The following is a 17,346-nucleotide window of genomic DNA, read 5'->3' as shown; positions in this document are numbered from 1 at the left end:
CATGCTGTGGTTAAGGCTGTGCTGTCAAGTGAAATAATAGACTTGTTCTTCCTTCTCCTTATCCGTTTGTTCTTGGCTGTGCTTTTTCTTCTCCCTCCTGGCAGGTGGGTTGGGAGGAAACGCCAGCCTCCCGCCGCTCTGCGGAGGAAGAAGAGGCACGGGCATCAGTGCTGCGTTGGAGCAGCGTGTCCGAACCACGCGGCTAAAGCCGCTTCGTGCTGCGAGGGGCCGTGGCCCCTTGCTTTTTTCGAGGCAGGTTTCAGTGTGCCTATTAAGCGTGTTTTTTCCATTAGAAAATGAGTGTGAAGCACCTGAAGGCCATGCATGTGCTCGTGCTTCAGCTTCTACAACTTACTATTGCACCTGCAACTAGTTTCTGGCTAAACCCTTATTTGTACTATCTCAAGCGGCAGGGAAGTCTGAAGAAACGTCTGCAGCAGCCCGCAGAGCCCTCTTATTTTGTCTTGGGTAAAGGGGCAGGGGCTCATGGCGCCTGTTCTCAATCGCCCATGCCGTCACCGGTGCGGTGTGTGACTGAGGACTGGGATGTCCTCGCTGTCGTGTTGACCTGTGAAACGTGCCGCAGGAGCCACGGCCTGAAGCTCCCATGGTGCCTCCCGGGGGGCCAAGCTCAGTTTGGCGTAATGTGGACCATGCCAAAAAAAGTACGGTTTGATGGTATGGCTGAGCTGATCTAGGGCCTTGCTGCCGTTGTTGGGAGTGTCTTGCTGCTGCTCAGTTCCTCATTTGCAGATTTTCATGCTTTTTTTTAATACTGCCAAGTTAACCAGTTGAAATGAGCATACCGAGAAAACTGGCAAGTGATGGCGGGGGCCATGTGGCCAAGGCAGAAGGATAGGAGAAGGACGATGGAAGGACACGGAGCTGCAATAACTCGCAGTATAACTGACTTCCCAGCAGTGCCTAAGTTACACCTGCCGTGTAAATTGGGCCACACGTGAGTACGGGTGCTGTCCCCCCCAGCTACGGGGGACCTGGTACCACTCTTCCCTTAAACGCTTGATGTTCAAGTACCCCCAGCTTCCCCGAAGCGGGCTGTTGAGGCGAGGTGTTCCTGTGGATTACTGCACTTACCTTTTTTTTTATAGTTGCTTGCGATCTTTCCAAGGCCCTTTGCAATTTTTCCTCCTGCTGCTGCTTCTGTTGCCTCAGCTTTTCCTCCCTGAGCCTTTTGAAGGGAGCAAACAAAGGATGGCTTAAATGCGGCGTGCAGCTACACCGAATATGCTTTTGACAGACAGCATCAACATCTGACGTTACATTTTACATCACATCTTACATCCAACAGTGTCAGACCGCCGGAGCACAGGGGTTTGGGCGTAGCCGATGCTGGAGTTTGTTGCTGTGAAGGTGGTAAGAGGGAAATGCTGCAGTTGAGCCCGCTTTTTCTGGAAAAAGCATGTCAAGCTTTGCAATCGGAGATGTCAGACGGTTGTTCTCTGTTACAGCCGTGCTCTGTACCACCTTCAGCAGGTGACGTACGCTCTACAGCTGACCAGGATGCTCACCAGCTTTGTGGGTGAATGGTGCTCATTGTGTCCTAAGCTCTCACCAGCGCAACCAAGTCCGTGACGCCCAGATGCGAGTAGGAGGGTTTTACATCCACGGAGCTACAATTTGCCTAAATGAGAAACTGTTCACGGGCTCCGATTCCCTATGGAAATGAAGTGCTGGGACAGAAATGGGCTCAAGCTATGGAACGCTGCGGCAGAGAGGAAATTAATTCCTCACCTTGTGATCTTTGGGAAAATTTTAAATACTCTTTGAAGGTTTTTTGGTTTGGTTGGTTTTGCTTTTTATTTGCGGGGGTCAGATTCCTTCCTGAATTATTCTCCTCCATCCCCAGAGCAGAATAAATGTATGTCATTTCTTTTGTAAGGTGAGAGTGCAAAACTGTTCACAGAACATCAGGAGGAAGCATCACACCCTTTCTGCTACAAAGGTGAAGAAAGATGCAGAGAAAGAGAGTAAGTAGGAGGGAAATGTCACTGTTCTGGCTTGAAATCCTCATGCTATTTTATTTTTTTTTCTCTGCTGGATGTGATTCACCTGAGGATGGCCAGATACAACCAGCTGCCCAGTTGCATCTTTGCTATTTCATGGGGGAAATTTCCTGTGTGTAACTGAGCCAAAAGGAAGGTGTCTCGTCTCAGAACCTAAGTTTAGTGTGTTAATTGGCTACTATTTAATTTAATAATACAAGTTGAACTTAAGAGTTTTGTAGAAGAAACATTTGAAAGCTGGCATTGCTGACAAATGCCCTTATCTACCTATTGAGGCCTGACAAAGTATCAGGGCATGTCAGACTCTGAGTGTGTTAAATAACCACAGAGGAGTAATTTTCTATTTCATCAGTTTAAATACTGTTACTGCAAATTGTCATCTCAAAATGATGATTTTCATCATTGAATTTGGTTTTGGGTTTTTTTGTTTGTTTGTTTTATTATTCCAGACTTTGCCCTTTTCTAATGTAGCTTCCAGGTCTTTTCTAATGTCGCTGTGGGCTGCTGCTCGCTGATCGGGAGATGCCAGTACTATGAACGTGAAACCCGTACAGAAGTAAACCGGGATGGATTGCTCACGTGGGCTTTCAGATTGCTGTGACAGTTTCCTGGGCTGATCTGACAAATTTGCCTCTTTCAGTGGCTTTGCTTTTGGCTGTCAGCATTTAAAAATAGAGGCCCCATTTCCAGAAAAGGGTCCTGTCTTACCTTATCCTCCGTTCCTTTTTTTTGGCTTTCTCGGCCTGTTCAATCTTTGCTGGTGGGATTCTCTCCAGGTTGTCCAGTAAATCAATGAGCTCTTTTTCTATCACCATTAGCATCTGCACTGTCTGCAGGTTTGCCTCATTTTCTCCAGTGCAATGGCAATAGACTTCCAGCACCTTCTTGTTGAGGCTTGTCAGCATTTTGTCCTAGCGATGAGAGGAGGCACGGTGAGAGGCACGGCTGGGTTCTGCCCACAACATTCCTCCAAAAGCAGAGGACGTCCGTACGCTTTAATTCCCTCAACAAGACTCAATTGCTTGTTTCCCGGTTCGCTTAGCACCAGTGTCTGGGATAGATGGCTGTATCGAGCCATCCTTCTGTTGGTCTCATCTTCCCAGCTCTGCTGTGGCCTGGCACAGGTTGCATTGCCTCTGCAAGCCCTACTCCCACCTCGTAGCAGCTGCACGGAGCAGACACATTTGCCCCAGTTTGCTGCCTCAGCAGTGCCCCAAACCTGCCCTTGCTATAGCTCCATTGCTGGGAAACAGTGCTGATCCCTGCCCAGTGCAACCCACTGTCCGCTTCTTCCCCAGGATGGATACGGCTGGTGGAGAGGAGCCCTTTATGTGCGCGCTACCCCCCTTGCCTTCATCTCAGGAGGTACCTGGTCATCAGCGTCGTATTCTCCAGAGGAAAAGAGGTGAACTTTGAGCTTCAGATCCGCTACTCTCTCTTCTTCCTTGGCGATGGAGGATTTGAGGGCGACGACCTGCTCTTTCAGCTCTGCTAACTTCTTCTCCCTAGGCCAGAAGAGAAAGGAGGTATTTTGAAAGGGCATCTCTGAAACACGTCTCCTCTGCTGCTTTCCAGCCTGGGCCCGTCCCTCCTGCTGCCGGCAGATGGAGGTAACACTTCGTGCCGTTTCTGGGAACTTGCACCCACAGCTCTGCGAGCAGAAGGAATTTGGGATTTTTCTGGAATAGCAGTGACTGTGCTGGTGTGGGGGAGGGAGGAGTAGTAAAAAAAAATGAGATTGTTTAATAAGTCAATGCGGGAAGTAGATTACCTTTAAAAACTTTCACTAGGGGATAAGCTACACTTTAAATGGGAATGTGTGTGTCTACCTGCCATGGAAATACTCTATTGTGATCACACGTGGGTTCCCTGCTGGCTTCCTAGGAAGGGTCTGCATTGAGTCGGAATAGGGGCTGGTCTGGATCACTCCAGGACATGCCTTGTTTCTTCCTTTGATCTTTCTTCATGAGAATGACACGATACTCCTGGCTCGTGTCCGTTCCAGGATGCTAAATGCATCAGCTCCCCAGCCTGTGCCTCGAGGACTAAGGAGCTAGTCCCCAGCTCAAGTCCTATCTCCTAAATTACACAGATGGGACACTTTCCTAGGAGCTCCCAGGATGGTGCGTTGGAGGGGCTGCAGCTGGGCTCTAGGGCGTGAGAAAGAGACGCTTCGTTGTGTGAGCAGCGTTACGTGTGCGCGGCAGCATGCAGCATGCAGCCCGATGGCGAGGTGCCGGCGGGGGGAAGAGGGGGTCACTTATGTTTGAAAGCTGGGGTGCAGGGACCCCTTCCCACCACTTGCAGGATCACACTTACATCCTTTCGTGTGTGGTGATGAAAGTGTGTTGGACCTTGTCCAAACTCTCCTCGATCTCCTGGGAATTCTGGATGAGGGACAAGTTGTCTTCCTCCATCTCCGTGAAAATAGACAGCAGTTGCTGGGGATCAGTAAAATACAACTCAGGCTCCTGGAGTGGAAAACACATGCGATGAGTTTTTGTCCTCCTCTAGCTTCTTTTCCATTGAACTACATGGAGGCTGGTCTGCAGCAGCCCGGGCTCTCCAAACGCTCTCCCGTGTAGAGAGGTCCGCGACTGCCCACCTACAAATGCCTCCCACCGCCCTGCCATGCGCGTGGCTTTACGCTGTCTCAGGAGCTCACCCCCAAAACAAGGTGCATGTTGGGGAGTAAAAAGTGGTGCAAACATCTCTGAGCGGGAAAACTTCGATTTCAGACATAAACCAGTAACTTCACTAATTTAAAAATCTCCTATTACAAGATGTCATATCGTGTTGGGGGATGGCAAGCTTTGAGATGATGGTAGGGTTTTGGAAAGAGGAGGAGGAAGGTTAAACTAAGGTATTTATAATACGTGTTGCTAAAACATGAACATTTATGAATGTATAAACATACATTTATAATTAGTGGCTACAGTAACTAACTCCTCAATACCATAATGAATGGTGAGAAGGTGAGGGAAATGAGTAACATCCAGAAATGACACAGGACAAACGGAAAGTGTAAATATTTCAACACAAGGCTCCTGACCTCATCTTCGTCCGAGCAGGTTTCGCTTTCTGCATCCTTCAATGAACTTCTGAAAAAGCATTTTGTGTATCAGGCCCTGAGAGAAATGACAGCTCAAAGGAGACCTTGTTAGTGAATTATCAACACTGTTGTTGTTTGCTGCTGCTGTTTGCTCCTGAACAGCCCTTTGCACATGCACACGTTTGGCCCCCCGGGGCTGGGGGCTGTTTGGGGGTCAGTAGGAGCGAGGGGTCAGGCAAACCCGCAGCGTGGGAGCTACGGCTGTCCACAAGCCAGCTGCCTGTTGAGCTGCTCCGGGCTCTGCTGGCCAGCAGGGTCGGGACAGGACGCATGAGCCTGCACTGAGGGTGTTGATCCAAACGCCTTTAAACTCGATGGGAGGCTTTGAGTCTTGGGCAATGAGAAGGCAGGGGTAAGAGCCTTATTAAAAAGGCTCAGGCAGCAGCACAGCAAGTGTAGAGAAAGTCTTGTGCTCCGTGTGGGATGTGGTACTGCTCCTAAACAACACGGTGTAGCCACCATGGGAGTCTGCAGTTTTTACCTGCCCTGGGAGACTCACAGAATCATAGAATCGTTAAAGTTGGAAAGGACCTCTGAGATTATCAAGTCCAAGCTGTTAACCTAACTGCCTGGACCTCTAAACCATGTCCCTCAGCACCACATCCACACGTTTTTTGAATACTTCCAGGGACTGTGAGGTTGCTGAGTGCTTTTTCCTCTGCACAGCTTACTACCATTAACCAGCAGTGCCGGCCTCTTTCTTCCCTGCTCAGCCCCCAGGGACAAGCCAGCACAAGAGCTGGAAGAGCAAGGCAAGAGGTGCCTGACCGATGCTGGCAGCAGCGCCTGCTCATCGCCTTCCCTGGCACCTGCCACCCTGTGCCACGGAGAGGTGAAAAACCTCCATTTGCATCATCTCAGTGCCAGCCCCACTTGTGTCCGCATCGTTCCTGCCTGCTTTTCCAGGCAATTGCTTTCCTTGCCTCAAGAAGCCAGAGCTGGTCATGCTTGTCTCATACTCCCACCTGCCCCTCCTCTTCTCGGGCTGGCCCTGCCTGCATCGCAGCCGTGTTACTCTGCCTGCGTCCCAGCGTACGCTGGCTGAAGGCTCTTACTGAAAGTAGGCGGTCAATGCAATGTGGGTCTACAGTGACCTTGGACCTTCATTAATGGCAAAACAACAGGCAGCTGTTTGCATGGTGGCTGTGCCCAACAGTGGGAAGCAGTAGCTCAGCCACCAATAGGCCGCAGAGAAGCTTTGCTCCAGGACAAATTCCCAAGGTCTACGATTCCTCCTGGGGTTCCCTCAAGGCCCAAACTCTTTGGGCAAGGCTCCCAGCAGAGGATGTGAGGATGGAGCTCTGTTGGAGCAGGCACATAGGTACTGACTTCCACACCTGGTGGCTTTATACTGGTATTTTGATTTATTCCAATAAGACCCAGATCTCAGTGTCCTCACAGCCAAGGTGAGGAGCAGGTTTCCTCTATACTGGCTCCCAGTCAGTTGAGTGCTCTCTACAGTACCTACGTCTGTTGTTTGCGTTGTCTTGTACTTACAGTCGTCTTGTTGATAGAGGCTTCAGGAAGTTTTTGAGCTGTGGCCTGATCTCATGTAATGACCTGAAATCCAAACTTTTTGAAGACAGCAGGGAACTTGGCTCATCTATGTAACTGGTACCACAGGGGCTGGCAGCGTTTGTCCTGGCTGTCAGACCCTGGCCTGGAGACAAGAAGAGAGGTACCTTTAGAGCACGGGGCTGTCCCAGTGAGGAGTGGGCAGCTCTTCCCTGGCACTCACCCTGCTCTGCGGTGGTGGGAGGCGAGGCGCTTTCTTCATTAGCTTTGGATGCTGTTTCCAAATCCTTTTCCTTTGTGTGCTTTTTTCCATGTTCCTCCTGCCACTCTTTCGGAGATAGCTGATAGAGGAAGTCCCTGTACATCTTGTAGTCCTGCAGAGTATTCTTGAATCTGGATATATCACTGGGTTGAGAGACGTGGGCAAAGTTTGTTAGCAGGGAGGAAAGCCCCTATTTGAACAGGTTCTTTCTAACTCTTGATATTCGGCTTCACCCAGAGAAGGGACAAGAGGGCACATGTCTTCATGGGCATGCAAAGACAAACGGGAACCTGCCCTGGGTGCTCTCTGTGGTTCCTGATGTGGAAGCTGTCTGGTCACATCCCTGTGGCCAGACCCTTACTATGGCACTGGGCTTGCTAATTTGGGAATTTTTACTTGAAAATGAATGAGAAATCTTGTCAGCTCAATTCATAATGGGAATTATGATTTTTTTGTTGCTGTTGTTTTTCCCCAAGTCACCATTAAAATGCATTACTTAGTTTTGTTTGGTTTTTAATCTGAGACTAGGCATTTAATTTTGGGTTTGGAATATGTATACTTTTAAAAAATATCATTAAAAAACTACTTGAGTTGTTTTAGAAACAAAGCCAGCATTTGGAAAACAAAAGCTGAAACGTTTTGAGTCTCAAAATTGAACATTTTTAGAAATCTTTTTCCCCGATTCCCTTTTTCCCGAGGGCTGTGAGGGTATAGCGCTGTAGGGGCTGCTAAAGGTGAGGCAGGAATCGTGTGCAGCCGTTACCTTTGGAGGGTCTCTATTTGGGAAGTGATTGCCTGCATCTCCGTTATTTTCTTTGTCTTTGCCACGGTTTCTTTTTCGGCACTAGGGAAGAGTGCATAAACATAAGCCATAAAACAATTTAGCAGTAAGCGGGTACTGAATTGAGGAAACAGAGGAAAAGATGTGGGGGGAGCGCTAGAAATCTCTCTCATAGATGTATCCCAGGCGATGCTTGGCTCCTGCCTGAAGGCCCTGTTTGTCTTGGCAAAGAGAGTATGGGGTCCCAGTGACGATTCCAGGTTAAGGCCTCCCTAATCTGGCTGCTGCTGAGCATCAGTTGCTGCTCTGCCCTTGTGATACCTGTAATGGGCCAAAGTGCTCAACTGTCTTCGCTTAGGGCACTGTTCCTGCTCTGAGGCGTTGGGCAGAAGCATCTCCCTCTCCTAAGGGTGTTGTGAGAAGAATGGAAGTGGTGGGGTCAACAGCAGGTTCCTTGCTGCAGCCAAATCAAGGGCTTTTGCAATGAGGGGATTCTCCAGCTATTGCTCTCCTTCCTCTCTTTCACTGAACGTGTGGGGAGAACGTGCCACCAGGACTGTAACTCTGGGCAAACTCAGACATAGAGCATTCGCTAGCCAAAACCCTGCCAGGAGGTCAAGCAAAAAACCTCCTGTGTCCAGCGCAAAAAAGCACATGGGTGGTTCCCTCAACTTCCATTACATTTTCAGGGCTTGAACAGAGTTTTTGTGGTTCTCCTTCAGGAACTCATCAAACATGGCAGCATCCTTCTGCAGGTAGTATTCGGCCTTTTCCAGTTTTCTTTCCTCGTTCTTTGCTATGTTCTCCATCCTTTGAATCTCATCTCGCTTTACTGCCATGGCATACTGAAATGAACCCAAAAGGCAACACAGTCATGTCGGCTGGTTGACTTCAAAGGTACGTTGGTTTAGCTTTGTTCTTGATTACCTTATTACCTCATAGCTGTTGGCGGAGAGGGTAAGGATTTGAAACCAAGGTATGTGTCTTAGTGCGAACTAGGTACATAGAGGCCAGGAGATATTTCAGAAGTAACATAGCAAATAGGCAGTGAAATTAAAGACCGAATCCAGAAGTCCCAGCACTGCATTAGCTCCTGGCTGACAAAGATCGATTCAGCTGTGTTACAGCACAATAATAGAGGTAAATAATGGGGATATTCCAGCACGGCTCCCTTATTTTGAGTTCAGAATGGCTCCCAGCTATAATTTATATAGGACAGCAGGAGCCAAAAGGTCAATATATCTGTGCATCTCACAAATCAAATAGTTGCATGGCTGCTGCTGGATGGTGCGAGTGACCTATGTTCCTTTCTTTCTTGGTTGGGGATTGCTGGGCTATAGACTATGAGTGTCTTTAACACAGGACTTGGACAGTCAGTTCATGAGGTCTGATGTGTGCCTCCTTGGTGTGACCTCTAGGCAGTGGATCTCAGGGGGAAAAAAACCAAAACAAAGCAACACAGGGAAGAATAATTAAACCAACAGAAAGTAACATTCTTAAAGCCAAGTACCTCAAGTAAAAATATCTCTCTTCTGTCATTTATGTAGTCACGGAAGGTCTCCTTTTCTAATGGGTAATCTGAAATGAGGATACAGTTGATGAGACTAGAGGGGGAAATATGGCCAAAGCAAAACACAGTGAATATGGAGGCTGCCACGAGCAAAAGACCTCCTGCGTCCAGCGCAAAAGAGCACACGGTGGTTGGTGTTGGAGCCAGCCATACTGATGATTATTTTATTGCAGTTTTGACCTTGGTTAGGATCAGTTTCATGTGGGCTTTTGTGGAGTAAAACCAGGTAGAATGGAGTGGGGAATCTGGTTCTTACAAAGGTCAATGTCCTCTAGACATTAGTGGCAAAGCTACTCCTCGTGTCAGAGGCAGAAAATTTAGGCCCACATCCACTAAAATCCAACTTCAGGTCAGCTTAGCAGAAAGGTCTGCATGACACAAGGTCCTGCAAACTCTCAGCTGACTCCCAGGTGATTCCCAGAGCTCACAGCTACTGCAGAGGCCATAGGGGATGGTGGGATCCAGGCTACTGCGGTGGGGTGATACGTGCCCCGTATGTAAATGCATGAGATGGAGATGGCCTAGCTGCACAGAGGCTGGCAAGATGCAGCATATAACTCTTGTGTCCACAAGAGCTCACCAAAGTCAGCTAGAGCTGACTGCTGCTCCCATCCCCTCTTTGATTTTTACTTTAAGCTGTTACCCAGCCGAGAAGCACCACGCTACAAAGACAGTCACGGTTCCCTACCTTTTGTAATGGCTATCTGCCATGAAAGACTCTCCTGCAGAGTTTTCAGTCTCTCTTCATTTGTTGCCTGTTTTCTGCCCTCCTCTTCTTCCTCCTTTTGCAGAGCTTTCCTGAAACCTTTTTGCTTTGCTTTTATTTTCGTGGAGTAAGTCATTTTCTCATGGATTTTCATGGTCTTCATCCTTTCACGTTCCTATGAGAAGAAGTCAGTTATGTGGACGGTTTGATTATGTGCTTCGTTTGCTGTGGTTTTTAAAGACATGCGTGGTTATTCACAGTTCAGAAATTTGCAGGCTACTGATATCCTGCTGATGCATGTTTGCCTGGTTTATCTGACTAATCCCAATGATATTCTCTCTTGAGGCAACTGAAACACTTCATTTCTTAGCATTTGTTCTCATTAGTTTGTTGATTTGTATTCTGCATCTAGCCACCAGCTGTGCCAGTTAGTACCTACTCAGTGTCCTCATTTTTCCTTCCTGGATTATTCCTGGGAGAGAATGGAAATTTTCAGAGATTCATCCTTCAAGTCCTCTAGTGAAAGGGAACAACAGGACAGCCCATGCTCAGTACCGACTCAGTCCAGCTTTCACAAAGGCATGTAAACCCTCAACTTCGAATTGAGAGGATCTATTCAAACCCACTCCAGAGCTTTCTGGAGGGTAGAAGGTTGTTCATGCTCAGTGCTTTCACATGGGCTGAAGTGTAACTCGTTGCTCTTTGCACAGTTTGGGCAGGGTTAGGCTGAGGACGTCACCCGGCAGGCATCCTTAGTGCCCTTCTTCCTAAGGCCTTCCCCATACTTACACAGTCACCTGCAACCCAAGCTGAAACCAGACTTTCAGTCATCAATGTGAGGTGAGGAGGCTTAAGCTTCTTTGGAGCCCTCCCTTTCTGATTTAGAAACAAAGACCTCTTGCTTCCACACTACGGCCTGGCTTCTGCAACCGCGTGCAACAGTCAGACCTCTCAGAGACACGACAACCTCTCCATGACTTATTTCACTGCGGAAATAAGGAGGAGGGAGGCATTCCTGAGACCCAGCTCTCTGGTCTGGGGGGTTGCAATTCCCTATCTTATGGAGAGAAACCTAAGGCATGAAACCTATCTCGTCCTTCTTCCTAGGCATTCATGTCGTTGGCAGTTCAGAAGAAGGTCACATCAAACATTGGAATACAGCTTCCCAAGCAGAAAGCCAAGCCTGTTGAAGTGGAAAGCAAGAGATATGGCAGCAAAGCTTTATGTAGAAATCAATGCTGCCAGCACTGGCAGGTATCTTCTCCAGGAGCAAGAGTGAGCAGTGAATCTACCTTGAAGACAGTGACAATATCCAGATTTTGCACTAGCCACCAGCTCAGATCTGCTCTTGGTAAAGTTAATCTCGCATCATGGACTTCAGTGGACTTGAAGCTGATCTGGGGGAATCTCAGGTGAATTTGGCACCTTTTATTTCTGTCGTGCACTAAATTTTGGCATTATATTGGTCGGTTGCCTGCCCTAGTGAACTGCTTGTATATACATTAGCCTAAAGCACGTATACATACCGCCTTAGCCTTTTTTCTTTCCTTGTCCATTATCGAGAAAATATCAATATCTGGAGGAACTGTAAATGGATTTTTCATTGGGTTTTCTTCATCCTCTTCTGGGCTTTCTGCAAAAAATGGATGAGGATGTAGAAGGCGCGAGACAGAACATCAGGACCCAGCGCAAAGGGACTCTGCTGCATCACGCCTGGAGGGTGGGCAGCTGTGCTCACAGCTGCAGATGTCGAACGATGCTGAATCAAGAGCGGGGAGCTGGATAGGGCTTATAAGAAGCCAGTGATATAACTGAGACCTCTGTATGGTTTATGTCACTTGACCATATGTGCTGATCAACTCAGGAGTTTCAGCCAGGGATTTTTGTAAGTCTGGAGCTATTTCACCTGCCTCATCTGATGGTGGGCAGAGGACTCTGAATACAGGCCTCTCCTTTGACTAAGAACAAAAAGCTGCCAGGGCATCGTGACCTTACCTGACTGCACAAGCTGGGTTTCCATTCCAGGTTTGGAAGAGAGACTTCTAGTGGTTGACTCTGTATGTGGAGATGGCATCCTTGACCCTGGCCCAGGGAAAACCATAAAAAAGTCAATCAACTGGGACCTGCCAGTAACTGCCGCAGTGGGTTTTACAGCAGTGATGGGCCTAGGGGCTTTCTGGACCTTAACCACTGAGCCTTTTGTGTCTGCAGGAGTTAACAAAAAGCTTCGGTAAACTGGAAAATATTTGTGTTCTGACCCTGAGAAGGAGATGTTCATCCCCGGCTTATGTGAAAGCTGTGTAAAACACAGTCCTCCTTACACACACACTGATGGGAAAGCAAAGACAAAATGATCTGGAGATAACAAGCAACTCAAGTCCCTTGCCTCTTGTTCCACCCCCATTTCCAGTTCTGATCCATACCCATAATTTTTCCTCCTCCCATTGCCGGTTCACAAGCAACATTTTTACTCCCTAAAGCTCTTACCAGCAATGGCTTCAGCGCTGTGGGTTTCTTGCGGTGAGGCTGAATGACTGTTGGACAGCACAGACATGCTGTAGGGAACCGTCGTGCTTAGGTTTAGGCTGGCAAACAGTTGAAGGTTAGGTTTTTGTTTCTCTGAATCCAGTCTCTTTTTGTAGTCTTTGCTATGGGTCCTAGGCGAAAAGGCATAACTGTAATGATCTCGCTTACAAAGAACAGACAGACCGCTGTTAAAGTTATCCTCTAATCAACAAGGCAGCAAGCTGGGTCCCGGTGAGGTACTGGTTCAATTGATGCAATTCTGCTGCTGGGGACCATTCCTGATCTGCACTGGTATAAGACACAGCAGAAAATATCCTCTTCCGCTTGCACTAGTTTTAAGGCTATTTTAGAGCATCATTTTTTGCTCTGAACAGCCTCCAGTTTTTATGTATTTTGAGCTAAACTCATCTGGCCTAATTTCCATGTACGTCCTTGGTGCTTTGTGTTTCCTACTGGCTGTGTTTCTGCAGCTGCCCAATTAGTATCTTATTCTTTGGAGGTGTCAGACTTTCGCTGCTGATGAGAGACAGAGGCTGAGGTAGAATTTAGGCTGTTTGAATATATCCCAAATGTTTTCTCTCTCCTTTTCAGTTCTCGAAGTACCTATTCCAAAAGCCTCCTTGACTGGTTGCTTAGATTTCATGTCTCTCTGAACTTTGCATAACTTCATGGGATATTTTTCTCTAGAGGTCCCTCATCTACGTCCTGGAACAACATAACCCCTGCTGCTGATGTGAGTTTTGGAGAAAACCCCATCAGGGCAGGGGTAGGAAGGCAGGCAAACGTCCGCAGCGTTCATTGAAATACGCTTTGTGAGATATGCAGAGCAGTTGCAGCAAACACCTGGATGTTCAGCCCTCTGAGTGCACACCTTGGCTGCGGTAACCGAAACCCCTTCTCATAAAAACCTTCTCGTTCGTGTGGTTGATTTAAATTCCTGCTACAGGGAATGGGACTGGAAAGCAGGACTAGACAGAGGATACTGGCGGATGGAAAATAATTGTCAGTGAAGCTCTCGGAGAGAAAAAGTGCTTTATAATATAATTTTAGCAAAGTATAGGAATTTGTTTCTAAGATTAACTTATAAATATTCATTTTATCGAGGTATTTATGGTTTGAGGGTGTTGAGTTTTTTTAATAGATTGTTTGCACATCACTTTGGAAATTATGCCAAAAGCTACAGAAGTGCTAGTTGTGCTAATTATAATTATTAAGCTCAATAATGCAAATAAAAAATTGCGTTTTTGCTAGAACCATTTGGCAAATATTTCACTGCCTCTGACATTTTTATGTTTCAGTAGCTACATACCAATGGCCAGTAGTATGTGAATCAATAGATAAGGCATTCATGGTTTTAATTTACCGAAATATTTATTCAGTGCTTTACCCTAGCATCAAGCTGCTGCACAGAGAAAAATATGCCAAAGTAAACATGCAAACAGTTCTAAAAAATAATACAATACAATCCATCCACCATGTTTGCAGAGCACTGGATGAGCATATGTTTTATACACTCCAACGATTTAAACGATACCATCGCTTGCAGAGAAGGCTCATTATGCTCACTGGCAAACCACTCCAAGTTTTGAGCTACAGAGCAGCTTTTCCAGGGACAGATGTGTCCCATTTCCCAGTACACCCCCCCCACTCACACACGGAGGAGGAGATGGTTCGTGTGTGCGATTTCCCGGTGACACACGCCAGCACCTCCGCTCGGCTGAGCGAGATGCTGTATCAGATGTCAAAAACAGAAAAGAAATTGCAGTGATTGCCCTCACCCCTTTATTTTTCGGTTTCTCACCCAAAGGAGAGCTCCTCCGGGCTCCTCTCCGTGGGGAGGCTGTGGTCAGATGGGGACGTGGCGGCGGCCGCGGTGCAGCTCGGCTCAGCTCCGGGCTTTCGCCCGTCTGGTGTTTGCACTGCCATGGAAACCTGCGCTCCCGTTGCCGGGCAGCATCCGACCCGCAGGCAGGGGAGGGATGCATGGCTCCCGTCTGGCGTTGGGCCTGGGTCCCCTAGGGTCGGGACAAGTGCCCCTACCCCGATGGAGCGGGGCTGAGCCAGGTGGGTCCTCCTGGAGCCCGGCCGCCACGGGAGGCCTCGTAAAATCACCCGCCTGGCTGCAACGCGGGCACGTCAGTAGGTCTGCTGAGCGGGCAGCTCGCTGAAGTTCAAACCAGACATCGGGATGGAAAAGGAAGAAAACTTCTGTGGTGCCAGAGGTGTCCCTGCCTTGCTGGGTTCTTTATTCGTTATTTCAGCCCACACGGCCTGGGAATCGTGTATTTAACCCCATCTCTGCAAGGAAAGCAGTGGGTTGAGGAAAGAGGAGCTGCTGCTGCTGATCGTGGAAATGACTGTGATTTATCATTTCATAGCCTCTGCCTTGGTCTTCCCCTTTGTAAAGTCTGAACAGTCACAGTTTGGAGACGATGTGTGGTACGGGTGAATGAACTGTCATTTACGGGAGGTTCCCCAAGTCAATAGTGCTGCAGAAACTCAAATATCACCTTCCAAAAAATCATATAATTCTAAAGATGATTTGATAAAATATCAGTTGAAAAAAGTAATACATTTTAATGGAGGAAAAGATCCTTAAATCCCCATATTTACTCTTTCCTGTTTCTGGGAAGACCAAATCAGTTCCAAATAGATCACGTTCTGCTCTAGACTCTTCAGGCTCTCTATTAATACAATTTCAGCTTTCTGAAATAGCAGTTTCTTTCATTTACCAATACGTTTCCAAACAGCTTTCTCCATCTGAATAACTCGTGCAATAAATAGCACGATTTTCTGTAAGTGCGAACTCCTATTTGATTGTTATAGTTCTTTTCTGTAATTGCTGATTATCAAGAGACTGGATTCAGGCAACAGAAGGAAACTGCTTATACAGAGAGAAATTTCTCTTTATTCTGCACATGAATGCTTTGATTTTTAGCAGTGATGGAGAAAACCATAGTGCTATCTTTAGTATGTTTTGGGAAATTTCCCAAATGTATTGGGGAGTATGTATAAAAAATGAGACTATAAGATAATTTCCATTACCAAAAAAATAATTCAGGAATAAATCGTACTTAAGATGCATTTTTCTAAAGGCATAATATCCAATGGTCTTTGTTCAGAAGTACCAGTTTATTACAGAATTGTGAATTTGCCGCAGTGGTAACATCACAGAAATAGATAACAGAAAACTAAGACATTTGAACAGCTCTGGCTCTGTCTGGCGTAATCTCTATATGAATGAATGGTACATTTATATACCCGGTGCTCTGTTCTGCGTTATCCTTGTGTGCTGGTTTTGGCTGGGATGGGGTTGGTTTTCTTCATAGTAGCTGGTACGGGGCTGTGTTTTGGATTTGTGCTGGGGGCAGTGTTGATGGTGTGGGGATGCTTTCGTTCCTGCTGAGCAGCGCTTACACAGAGCCAAGGCCTTTTCTGCCTCTCACCCCACCCCAGCAGTGAGGGGGCTGGGGGGCACAAGGAGCTGGGAGGGGACACGGCTGGGACAGCTGACCCCAACTGCCCACAGGGATGTCCCACACCGTACGGCGTCTGCTCAGCGTATAAAGCTGGGGGAAGGAGGAGGAAGAGGGGGACGGTCGGAGTGACGGCGTTTGTCTTCCCAGGTGGCCGTTACGCGTGATGGAGCCCTGCTTTCCTGGAGATGGCTGAACACCTGCCTGCCCATGGGAAGGAGCGAATGAATTCCTTGTCTTGCTTTGCTTGTGCGCGTGGCTTTTGCTTTACCTGTTAAACTGTCTTTATCTCAACCCACGTGTTTAATCACTTTTACTCTTCCGATTCTCTCCCCCATCCCACCGGGGGGGGGGGGGGGGCAGTGAGCGAGCGGCTGGGTGGGGCTTGGCTGCCTGCCAGGTTAAACCACGACACCTTGCCAAACACTTATTTCCCCAAACTGGAACAGAGATTATTTAAACGCAGAGATGTTATTTTGTGAATTCTTGGAAATGTGCAAGCTCTTCATAGCTTTGGTTCATTGTTCATGTCCCACACATGCCATAAGCCACTTAGGCTTTGCACTTCCTTGAGGGCAAAGAAGTTTTTAAGGCCAGAAGGACATCTGGGGTCTATTCTTAGCCACCATTAACTTGGTTAATGAATGGAATAAATAGCATGTGCAACAGCGTGGGGAAATCTGCCTGGTGGCATAGGCTGTGCAGCTGACCAGCGCTGCAGCTCATTAGGGATTTCTGGGTTGTGTAAAGTTGCTTCAGGGCACCATGTTTTGAGGGCTTATTAAATGTCCGGGCAGCGTTTCCTTGGTGCACAGCTGAGAAAGACAGGCAGTTTGCATGATAAGAGTGGCAGGTTGCTGCTTACATTTCCAACGGGATGTCTTCAGATTGGGGGGCTCATAGGGGGTGGTTTTGTTAGGACGTGGGATTGGGATTTCAGGATGTCATTATTTCTTTGCTCCCTTCATTTCTTTCTTGAAGGGCTTACTCGTCTTCTCCACTCCTTGGTCACCCAGTTTGTGATGTGAAGGGGTTACTTGTCTTCTCCATTCGGTCACCCTGTTTGTGATGTGGGGATGCTGATCCCTACCACAGAAGTGCTGCGAGGGTTAATTAGTGTTGGCAAAACATTTTGAAATGGCTGATTGAGAAACACTGCCAGAGATGAAAGCTGAATAAGTATCTAGATAAATAAATATTCCTTTGTAGTCTTATCATTACGGGAAACTCCCTGTGTACCTAGGATGCTGCACAAGGTCACTGAGCAGTCATCATCTCCCCGCTGCCTGGAGCCTTCTCAACGGGACTCCTTTATTTAAGTATTTCGCTTTAGTTTCTGCGACGTGAGCCACAATACATACCACACAAAGAGAA

General features: G+C 47.5%; 1 protein-coding gene across 1 annotated transcript; it reads right to left on the bottom strand.

The window, feature by feature from the left end:
• Positions 1-24: 24 nt before the first annotated feature.
• CFAP100 (cilia and flagella associated protein 100) lies at positions 25-17,022 on the bottom strand (the record flags this gene model as incomplete). Its single annotated transcript, XM_082321232.1, is given in 16 exon segments — positions 25-138; positions 1,096-1,189; positions 2,733-2,935; positions 3,394-3,529; positions 4,344-4,495; positions 5,077-5,125; positions 6,634-7,056; positions 7,677-7,757; positions 8,376-8,539; positions 9,205-9,272; positions 9,953-10,145; positions 11,497-11,603; positions 11,966-12,052; positions 14,298-14,394; positions 14,396-14,511; positions 17,010-17,022. Coding segments are annotated over 16 exon segments (2,097 nt in total).
• Between the last annotated feature and the right edge of the window lie 324 nt (positions 17,023-17,346).

The sequence above is a fragment of the Platalea leucorodia genome (assembly GCF_965183815.1).
Source record: "Platalea leucorodia genome assembly, chromosome: 9".
In the NCBI taxonomy this organism is placed as follows: Eukaryota; Metazoa; Chordata; class Aves; order Pelecaniformes; family Threskiornithidae; genus Platalea; species Platalea leucorodia.
Note: the sequence above shows the minus strand (reverse complement) of the source record. Positions and strands in the feature narration are given on the sequence as shown.